The following is an 11,524-nucleotide window of genomic DNA, read 5'->3' on the forward strand; positions in this document are numbered from 1 at the left end:
GATCCGGTAAATCACAGAAATGCCAAGTTCCTAGAACCACCAACGGTGAGAAAACAGGATTCCTGGTTCCTGATGGAACCGACCAAGCTCATACACTACCCAGATACAGACCGATCAGAATGGAATTCATAGTACTACTTTGATGAATCCAATTAACCAGAAACTGATAGATAATTAAATTCAGTCTGTCTGTGAAAACACTTGGCAGAGTGCATGACACACACACAGGGCTATGCTACAGGAACTTCCCCCAGCTCCTCCTTCACCCGCGACACAAGGCTTCATGCCAGTGAGTAGAAAGGGAACCCAGGAGGACAGAGATTTATGGGGTCAGACACACACCAGCGGTGATTTCCCCCAGACACCAGCAATGATTTTTCTCTGGAAGGCTCAACAACATTGTCCATAAATCTCCATCATAATCAATAATCCAAGAATAAGCTTCTAAGTCTTACGAAAAAGAAGTAACTAAGCTACCCAGTGGTAGCCCTTGTGGGATACAGAAGGGAAGTAGGGGAAGGGAATGGGCCCAGGTCGGTGTCGGGGAGCTTTGTTCTTTGAGTAATCGAAGGACAGCAGTATTAGTCCTTGGAAACAAGGCAGGAAGTGAGTGATGCCATGCGGACTTGCGACCTGGATGCGGCAGGGGCCAGAGGAGCCCAGCCCCCTCCCCTCAGCGAACACGGACACTGTGGGAGAACAAGCAAGATTCGGACCCAGGGGACTCCTCAGCCTCGTGCTATTTCAAACATTTCCCAAACATGAGGCGTGTCGTTGGAATTCCCCAAACGTATGTACCAAATGAAGCTTGGCCCATTTGTTGTAATAAAGGCAAGTTTATCACTCTTCAAAGTATTCAGTTTAGACAAAATTCATCTCCACTGTCCTAAGGTCTTTCAGAAGGAAGATAAAAGGCAAAGGGAAACTTTAAAGAATCCTAAGAAAGAGCTTCCGGTTGCGCTGGATGTTGATGTTCTGCGTTTGACACCGGGCTGTGCTCCAAGTCCAGCGGGTCCTCTCCGGGTCCCCTGCGCGTTTCTGTTCTTGGTGCTGTAACCTCCTCAGCCCGCCAAGATGGCGATGCAAGCGGCCAAGAGGGCGAACATTCGCCTTCCACCTGAAGTAAATCGGATTTTGTATATAAGAAATTTGCCATACAAAATCACAGCTGAAGAAATGTATGATATCTTTGGGAAATATGGACCTATTCGTCAAATCAGAGTGGGAAACACACCTGAAACTAGAGGAACAGCCTATGTAGTCTATGAAGATATTTTTGATGCCAAGAATGCATGTGACCACCTGTCAGGATTCAATGTTTGTAACAGATATCTTGTGGTTTTGTACTACAATGCCAACAGGGCATTTCAGAAGATGGACACCAAGAAAAAGGAGGAACAGTTGAAGCTTCTCAAGGAGAAATATGGCATCAACACAGATCCACCAAAATAAAAGTTTCTCACATTTTCATTTTGGACTAACACCTATGAGTGACCACCCCCACCATTTTTCCTTTGTAATTAATACTGAATATTGTTGTTCTTGAGATTTAAAATGACTTGCTTGGATCTTTGATACATGTTAAAATATGTTAATAAAATTTGTAGTTTTTTGTAAAAAAAAAAAAAAAAAAAGAATCCTAAGAAATTTCAGATATCTGAAGTAACGTCGTGCCATCTTCGAGTGTGAGCCGTCAGATCATGCACAAAAACGAGGCAGAAGCCCGGCACTTCCAAAGAGCCACACAGAAACCTGGACTGCAGCTGCACAGCTGGGTGGGCCAGGTGATGAAGGAGTGCGGCGGGCCTGGAGCCGGCAGTCCTCTCGGAAGCCAGCCCACATCAAGCCCAGCTCCACGTTCAAGGGGACAGAACCCCCAGTTCATGCCTGGGACACCTGCTCACACGACAGTGCTCCATCCACAGCTAAACCCCAGTGTGGAAGGAGGCAACGGAGCCATCAGGCTTACAACTTGCTCCACATGCTGACTGATCACAGAACCTGGGAAACAGCTTAGAAATGTCAGGCTCCTTTGTAAAGCTGACTAGAAGAATGGACCACAAGGTTCAAAGTCACACAGCTGGTGAGGGAAACGTGAGAACCACGGTGATAGAAGACTTGAACTGTAAGTATCAACACAGGGGCTCAGTAGAGATGCATCAGAAGAATGTATGAGGCAGCCCAGCCCCAATGAAATAACACAGGTGTCCAATGACATGGCAGGTACTGGAGGGGCCAGAGATAATTCTGCAGAAACTCAGTTGCAAAGAAGATAACAAGAATATTAACATAGTGCCATGAAATAAATGAATACACTGTTACATAATACATGTGGGTATGTGTGTGCACATATACATACATACATATAATATATATATATATATATATATATGGGTTAAGAGATTAAGTCAAGGTAACTTCAAAGTAGGTTGTACTGAATAGAAAAATGAGTAATCAATTCCTTATGTTTATAGTCACACATGTTCATTCTTCAAGCAAGATGTTAAAATATAGAGTGGTTATGCAAACAGGTTGTTTTGCACCTGTAGATTTGTTTAGCACCTGCCTTTCCCTGCTGTTTCTTCGTGTGGAGGCTTTAGCCTCAATGGGGCTTTCGTGAGAGGATTCCAGAGTCAGACAGCACACGGTCCTCTCCAGTTTTCTGACTCCTCAAAGCCCCCAGAGGTGGAAGAAAAATGTACATAAGACTAAGACCATCAAATAGACCCGCTTCCCCTCAGCAGACATCCTGTTGTGTGGCTGTTGGTTGTGTCTTTTCTTCTGATGATGTAAGAGATTGCTGGAGAGGGGAAAGGCCAGTCGTGGGTCCTGCTGAGTAAGGGTGACACCCGGGGCTTCCCCTCAGAGTCCTCGGTCTCCACTCACACACCCAGCTGTGCTTGCCACACCCAGCCACAGCCTGGGTGCCACGTGGCACTGGGGTCCCAAACACCAACTCAGTTCCACCAGGGCCCCAGGAAGCCAGGCATGGCTGCCAGAGCACTGGCACAGATGACTACAAAAGCAGGACTGAGACACAAGAACCACTGCAGGAAGCCGGCCTTCTGTGTGCCACCAGGAGCGGACAAGGCACAGAGGAAGGGAGCAAGATGGAGGTCTCCCAGGACCTTCCCTGTTCCCTGATGCAAGAAGCTGGGTAGTGCAGGATAGCGATTGCATGTATGACAAGATTCCAATTCTAGAATGTGGGACGTCGGGTGTCCTGTCACTTTACCTTCTCATCAACTTCCAAATCCTTTTCCCTGTGTTGATTTGATGTCACACACAATCATAGGGTCATTGTAGCGCATGGCCCATCCACGGCCTGTCCAGATGCACAGGCTCAAGCTTCCTCACAGCTGCCACTGCCATGCTTGGAAGTAGACATGGACCATAATCACGTGTGGAAATGGTCCTCCCTTTGGGCTATGTCGGGATGTCCTGCATGGCAATTTCATACCAGCAGTGACGCCAAAGAGCAGTGAGGACAGGTGGTAGGGACAGGCCATGGGGAACAGGTGGTAGGGAACAGGCGCGGTGGGGGACAGGCCATGGGGGGCAGGTGGTGGAGGACAGGCCATGGTTAACAGGCGGTGGGGGACAGGTGGTAGGGGACAGGTGGTGGGGGACAGTTGGTGGGGAACAGGTGGTGGGGAACAGGTGGTGGGGGACAGGTGGTAGGGGACAGGTGGTGGGGAACAGGTGGTGGGGGACAGGCAGTGGGGAACAGGCCATGGGGAATAGGCGGTGGGGACAGGTGGTGGGGACAGGCAGAGGGGACAGGCGGTGGGCAACAGAGGGTGGGGACAGGCAGTGGGGAACAGGCGAAGGGAACAGGCGGTGGGGAACAGGCGGTGGGGAACAGGTGATAGGGACAGGTGGGGGGAACAGGCAGGGGGAACAGCGGGGGGGGGACAGGCGGTGGCGAGCCCTCACAACTAAGCATCATCCTGGAACTCAGCTGTCCAGGAAGGAAGCAACACCAGCACCCATGCCTGTTTCCACAGCTCTGCAGTGGGGTGGCAGCAGGTGGCTGTGGCTCTTCCACAAATTACCCCCACCCCTGGGACTGGCTACCCTGCTGCTAACCCCCACCTGGCACCTGGTGGGCACAGGCTGAGGGTGGAAGGGCAGGAGGTGGCCGCAGGTTAGCTGCTTTGCTAGGTGGAGAGCAGAAGCTTGCCTCCCCACCCTCCACCCCCCACCCCCGCTGTGCTAGTCACCAGCTAATTGGGCATCATCTGACGCAGTAAGTCTCACTTTTCTAAATCTGGCCTGCCCCAACATGCTGTCTCAGTGCCCTTGGAGCCCACAGCCCAATAAACCAGCACTAGTCGATAACAAAGGAAAGCCAGATGCTCATGGTATGGGCGCAGGTCAGGAAAAGCTAACACTTCCAGGCCACTCCAGAGTCCTCACCACATGGAAAGATGGCAGGCACCTCTGTCTCCAGCCCTGCTGATGCCCGCAGGCTCAGGGTCTGCTTTTCTGCTTTCTCACACATGTGAATGAGAGAGTGCAACCCAAAGATCAACTTATAGGATTTAAAAAATGGCTTGGAACGCCTGTTACCTTGCCAGGCTAGTGGGAGACATTTTAGAACACATGGTCCGGGGGCGGGGTAGTTTTATTTTTTGAGAAAGGCTCTCACCATGTAGCCAGGGCTAGCCTGGAAACCGGATTCCTCTGCCTTAGAATGCTGGGATTACAGGTATGCGCCACGGCTCCCAGACCACGGTCCCATTCTTGACTTCTTTCCCTTCTTCCTTTCACCAATCACAAGCATGAGGTGCATTCATTCACACATGCACATGCACACATGAGCTCACATGTGTGGGCACATGCACAGAGTGCACACACAGAGCCAACAGATTCGCTTGGCTTCATTCTTTTTGACAGAGCCAGGAATGGAATCCAGAGCTTTCTTTTTAAAATGGAATAGTGTTTTTTTAAATACTCGGGGTTTAAAAATAAACCCCAAATTCATAATCCTCTCTGCTAAGGAAAGCAAGCCTCCAGCTCCTGCTGGTGACTGGGCTGGGAGGAGGCTTTCCCATGCATCCTGACCTCATCTCACATTCTCCAAGGGCCTTGGTGGGATGAGGAGCTCACCCAGCTCGGTTTTACGCCATGTTCTGTGGGGACACCTCGCTTCATTTTGGAGCTTGAACCCAGGGCCTCACAACCGAGGGGCAGGATTTCTGCCCCTGCCACCCTGCTGCAGCCCCTTCTTTTGGTTGGCTATCTTCACAGTAGGGTCTCACTTGTGCCCAGGTCTGCCTAGGCTGGGATCCTCTTCCTGAGCCTCCCAATGCCACTGGAATGACGCATACACCACTGGGCCTGAGCAATGAGTTGGGGGTCTCACACACTTTTATGCCCAGGCTAACCTCAGACTGTGGCCCCTAATCTTTGCCTCCCTAGAAGCAGTGGGCAGAGGGGGGCGGTATGTGGTGGTGTAACCAACAATAGACCAGCTGGCCGGCAGATCCCTCCTCTACCCAAGGGGAAGAAGGACCAGAGGGACCCGACCCTGCAGTGTGAGAGTCAGGCCTGCCCTTCCCAACTAGGGGACACCTCCTCTACCCGGGCCACAGATGCAGCTCCGGCCTCTCCCACAGCCCCAGAGCCAAATGACGCTGGGGCTGGGGACGAGAGGTAGAAGCCTCACCCCAGGACAGTCAGAGTGCACACAGCCCTCCCCTGCCACCCTCTTCACCTGCCCCCCCCGACTCCACATGGGGAAGCAGAGGGCCGGGGGGGGGGGTGCTGAGGACAGAGGGAAGTCCCTCTGCACCCACTGCCAGCACCCCCGCCAGGAGTGTCCCAGCCGACTCTCATCTTCAGCCATTGACTTTTGGAAGGGGACCCATGTGAAAATCAGATGAATTAAAACAATGAGCACCAACGTGCAGCGCCCAACAGCTCAGTTCCCTCCTCCTCCCCCCACCCTTCCCTCTTTCCCCTCCTCTTAGTCCTTCCCCCTCCCTCTCTTTTCTCCCTCCTCCCCTCCCCACTTCCCTCCTTCCTCCCTCCTCCCCTCCCCCCTCCTCCTTCACTCTCCCTCCTCCCCTCCCCGCTTCCCCTCATCCCTTCCTCCCCTCTCCTCCCCTGGCTCCCCTCCTCTACCCCCTCCTTGCTCTCTCACACACTCTCAAAAGCACAACGTCCACAAAGATTTAAAAATAGCCTAACATGGATCTCAAGTAGAATGAACGAAATGAGCCCAATTTTTCACGGCTTTCATTTTGAATTATGTGTCAGATGTCTGGAAGCGTATGGCATAAATGAGGAGGACACGACATTTAAAATCTAATTTTCCAAAATTGAGACCTAAGGCAGGACGGCGGGTGCGGGTTACACATGTGATTGTGTCCGGAAATTGCCCAGGCAAAAGCTAGGATGCCAGCTCCCAGCCTCAGCTCACACAGCCCCACAAACCCGTCCACTCCCTCGGCCACACAGCCCGCCACGCCCCAGGTGGCTGATGCCACCTAACGCACTCCGAGCTCACCATGCCGAGTGAAGGGGTTAGTGTGGAAGCGTAAAGAGGGAGAGGAGGGAGGGGAGGGAGAGGACCAGAGGGAAGGCCCTCTGGAGCTAGGGAGGAGCCTGATCCACAGAGGTGAAAGCCAGGGTCCTGGGAGCTGCAGAACAAGCAGAACAGTGAAGGCAGCAAGAAAGGAGCGGTGGTGAGGGCCCAAGGCCAGGGCTGATGGCCAGGGGGGTGGGGGGTGGAGAACACCATATCCTGGCTGACTAGCATCGGAGCCTAAGCAGGGAGAGGGTGAAGGTAGCCCAGGAGCAAGGGGCAGGACAGGACACTAGATTGCACCACTGTGGGAGGTTGGGCCCTCTCCAAACAGAGAGAAGTCACTCAAGGGTCTCGCTAAGAAGCGGTGGTGGATCTCACATGAGAGGGTTGTATGGATCTCACATGACAGGGTTGTGTGGATCTCATGCGAGAGGGCTGTGGTGGGAACCCATGTGAGAGGACTGGCCCGGTATGGCTACTGCCACACAGTTGCGTGTGGTAGAAAACAGACAGTGCTCCGCTGACATCAATGCAGCCATTCTGAGTCACCATACCCCTCAACTGCCTCTGGGTAACCCCAGCCAGCCGATGAAACCATCAGAGGTACGTGGGATTCTCACTGACCCTGAGCCGGGAGCAGGCCACCTCTCATATCAGCGTGAGAAAAGCCAGGTGCATTCCCCATGGGTGGCATCACCTTGGTCCTGACCAGTGTGTCTGTCCCTCCCTCTGGCTGACCAGCGCGTCTGTCCCTCTCTGGCTGACCAGAGGTCCACTGGATTTGCTCCCGTCCAGGCCTCACCTCTGTCCCTGACCTCACTCAGCTGCTCTGTGCCGTCCAGGAGCGGTCTGGCGTTCTTCGATCTCAGGAAACCTTAGGAGTCTTTCTCATGCCCTGGGCCTTGCTGTTCTACAATGGGTCGGCTGACTTGACAGCTACTGAGGAATAGAACTGGCAGGATTCAGGGCTCGATTGGATCCAACTACTCAACTGTTTATTCAGCCATAATAGTGAAAAAAGCAGCATCAGATAAGTGGGTGTTTGTAACAGGGCTTTGAGCAGCATCTGACATGTGAACTATTACATTACCACTTCCTAAATAGAACAAATACAATAAAACAGATGTGAGCTGACGTTCCAAGAGGAGGCAGACAATAAGTGAAGACGTGATTGGCAGTGGAGCAGATGCTGATAGGTGAAACGGGCCATGTGAGCTTGGGGGCAAGCTGCCATTCAGTGCGGGGTGGGCCCGGAGGCGTGGTGTCTCCACCATCAATGGTAGCCAGGCCACAACAGAGGACCAGAGGTTTCTGCCCAGCTTGGGTCTCTGGCTTGGCCAGTGGGCAGTGGAAAAGAACAGCAAAGAATTGGGGAGGAGAGAAGGACCACTCCTTTTCTAGCCAGTGGACTGGAGTGCTCCTTTGGATGTCCACACCATGGTGGTGAGGTGTGGGATGCAGGGAGGTGAGAACAAGGTCCACATGTGTGGCATGGCTAGCTGACGTCAGAAGAGCAGTGAGGCCAAGTGTGTTGCATGGTTAGCTGACATCAGAAAGCAGTGAGACCATGTGTGTTGCATGATTAGCTGACGTCAGGAGAGGAATGAGGCCTTCCAGGGTGACCCAATCCACGCTCCATTGAGCCCAAACACATTGCCTGAAACTTAACAGCTTCAAACCACCAATTGTCATCTCTAGGCTGGAAGTCCAGCATTGCACACTCTGTGGCTCCCAGCTCAGTCTCCCGTGGGAGGATAAAAGAGGGGAATGGAAAGGGAGGGGAGGAGAAAGGGGGCTGCCACCGAGGTCAGGTCATGGCTACTGCCCACCCCAGGCTGCCTGGCTCTCTCTGCCTTCCTCCTTCCAGGCTCCTAGGCAGCAATCGCCTGCTGAGCACTTTTTATACCTCTAACCTTACCTCTTCCTCTTCTTCTCCAACTCCGCTCTATCTCTACCTGAAAGTGCCCTCCTGACTGACCCCGCTGGATACCCCACACACATCCTTGCGGCCTGTCCCAGGCTCAGCAGACGAGGTCCTTATTCTGTCTACCACGTAGGGCAAGCATAGTGAAAAGAAAAGGTGGACAGAGATGGACTTTCTTTGTACTTGTTCACATCTATTAACTTATTGTATGCTGGTACTGGGACTTGAATTACCAGCCTTGTGCTCTCACTCAGCTTTTTCAGTCATGGCTGGCACGCTACCACTCGAACCATGCCTCCACTTCCAGTATTTTGCTGGTTAAGTGAAGATGGGATCTCAGGACTTTTCTGTCCTAACTGACTTCAAACCATGATCCTCAGATCTCAGCCTCCTGAGTACTGAGGATGGCAGGTGTGAGCCGCTGTCACCCAACTTAGAAGATGGATAAAGAATGAACAGCTCTCAAAGATGACAGAAAGCCAGGCGCTGGTGGCTCATGCCTGTGATCCTAGCTCTTCAGGAGGCCGAGATCTGAGGATTGTTGTTCAAAGCCAGCCCGGGCAGGAAAGTCTATGAGACTCTTATCTCCAATAAACCACTAGAAAACCAGAAGTGGCACTGTGGCTCAAGCGGTAGAGTGCTCACCTTGAGCTGAAGAGCACAGGGACAGCGCCCAAGCCCAGAGTTCAAGCCCCACAATCGACTCCACCCCCAAAAAACAACCAAAATCAAAGATGACAGAGATGGAAGCACAATGGAAGCCCCTGGAAGCGCAGATGATCCCCAGCCAGCAACAGAACTGGCACTGCCCTGGAGGGAGGAGGGTTGCCTGGATTTTTCTATTAAAAAAGTAGGTGATCTACAACCAGCTCTACACACATACATGCACACATATGTTCATCAAGTGTGATCTATAACCACCTTCATATGCATGCACATGTATGCACACCATGTGTGATCCACAACCACCTTCACCCACATGCATGCACATGCATGCGTATCACATGTAATTTACAACTACCTTCACACACATGCATGTGTGCATACATATGCATATCACATGCAATCTACTGCCACCTCCACACATACATGCACACATATGCACATTATATTGATCTACAACCACCTCTACACATACATGCATGTCACATGTGATCTACAATCACCTTTACACACATGCACGCATGTGCACATCACATGTGACCTGCAACCACAGCCACACACATACTGCACACACATGCACGTCACATGTGTGTCGTTACATTGTGTATTATGTGTGCCTGAGCGTTGGGAATTCTTCCCAGACCCTGGAAGCATCTTTGCTTCTTGAATCTGGACTTCCCTTCCATCCCAAAGCCTGTCTGCACCCAGTGGTGTCTGTGTCTCCTCAGCCCCTGCCTCAGGGCCCAGGTCTGACCCTCACAGAACCACTGCAGGCTGGCAAGGGCCTGTGTCTCAGTGCTGACACGCCAATGGGGCCGAGGCTTCGTCAGCCCAACAGGCTGGGGCCTGGGTATAAAATTCTCAGCCCAGCTTCATCCCATGACACACCTTCCTCCACAGTACACCCTCCTCTACCAGCGCATCGTCCTCCATGGCACCCTCCTCCATGGGCACACAGTCCTTCCTGTATGCAAAGCACACAGAACTAAGCTCTTTCAAGCCCAGGCCACTAAAATCCATCCCAAGGTCAGAATGCACTAAACAGCCACAAGAAATTCTGTCTCCAGACCCATGAATGCTGGGATTTGTTTTAAGTATTTAAAGTGCATTAGGCTTGACACCAGAGTAGCTAATAAGTTAATGTCCTAGGTATTTAGGAGGAGGTAGGTATAAAACGTTCAGTTGAAATGATCCCAGTGGAGCCATTGCTTCTAACAAGATCATAAAACGCACTTTCCAGTGAGTGGTCTATAGCCTCTTGGCTACGGAATAAATCGGGGGTGTGGGCAGTACGGAAGAGCCAGCCTGTCCAGCGGCAGATGAGAGTGATGCCCACTGGACCACTGCCTGGGGGATAGTGCTGCCGGCTGATACTTACTCCATGGAACACAGAGAGAAACCTGCGTTTCTGCTCATCATGGACAGGACGTGCTTTAAATAAAGGTTGGACAACGATTGCTTTGAAGAAGGAATCAAGTAGGAATCTCAGCCCCAGTGTTGATCCTACAGAAGAGCCCACAGGGGCTTTTGCTCTGAATTGCCAGTGCTAAGAGAGTTGGGGCACTGGGCAGCGACCTTGTCCTGGCATGAAGCCAGCAGGTGTCCCGTCCGCCATGCTTCCTGGCACCTGTGCTTTTGTCACCTGTCTCCCACCACAGCCCTCCAAAGCCTCCTTCAGGATGAAGACGCAAGCCCGCCACCACCCCTCAGTGCCATGGGCTGTGTCTGGGTGGGGATCGCCAAGTATTCCTAAACGAAGTGCCCCTTCCCCGTGACTCTCCTCTCAGCACTGGGCCCAATGGCACTGGACACTGGGAACTGGTGCCGCAGCCCAGGAGAGGATGCAGCTCACCGCCACCTGACAGCTACCTTCAAGGAAGTGCCTTCCCGGGCAGGGCTGGCTCCGAACTCCAGGCCGTCTCCCGAGGGTCTGCAGCTCTGACACTGACTTAGGGCTGATCACCATGCCTGTGATTTAGGACACTGCTACCAGCCATAGCACCGACCACATAGCCAGCCTGCCACCCAGAGCAGCACGTGGGAACAGAAGTCTCAGGTCAAGGCTGTACTTAAGGGACAGAAAGGCCACTGGTAGCCAGCATATCACAGCTACTCTGTGCTCCAGAAACACATCTGCATGGACTCGGGTTCATTCATTCATTCATTCATCCCTGCACTCAGTCAGTGACTCATCCAATCCTTATTTAATGCTACCAGAAACTGCCAGCCAAGATGGAGTCTTGCTCCATGGCTGTGCTCTGTGCTATGCTCCATGCTGTGCTCCATGGCTGTGCTCCATGCTGTGCTCCATGTTGTGCTCCATGCTGTGCTCCATGCTGTGCTCTGTGCTGTGCTCCATGACTGTGCTCCATGGCTGTGCTCCATGACTGTGCTCCATGACT

The 11,524-nt window shown here is 52.3% G+C and overlaps 1 protein-coding gene across 1 annotated transcript; it reads left to right on the forward strand.

Annotated features, from left to right (window-relative positions):
• The first annotated feature begins 949 nt into the window (after positions 1 to 949).
• Positions 950 to 1,604, forward strand: LOC138810900 (splicing factor 3B subunit 6). Its single transcript, XM_069998311.1, has one exon. It carries the CDS (start codon positions 1,075 to 1,077, stop codon positions 1,450 to 1,452), a length of 378 nt encoding a protein of 125 aa, XP_069854412.1. The 5' UTR covers positions 950 to 1,074; the 3' UTR covers positions 1,453 to 1,604.
• The last annotated feature ends 9,920 nt before the right edge of the window (positions 1,605 to 11,524 follow it).

Source organism: Dipodomys merriami, unplaced genomic scaffold (assembly GCF_024711535.1).
Source record: "Dipodomys merriami isolate MVZ:Mamm:240054 unplaced genomic scaffold, mDipMer1.0.p SCAF_51, whole genome shotgun sequence".
NCBI lineage: Eukaryota > Metazoa > Chordata > Mammalia > Rodentia > Heteromyidae > Dipodomys > Dipodomys merriami.

Excerpts from the sequence above, each read along its gene's own strand:
- LOC138810900 (XM_069998311.1), top strand. The coding sequence starts at position 1,075 with ATGGCGATGCAAGCGGCCAAGAGGGCGAACATTCGCCTTCCACCTGAA.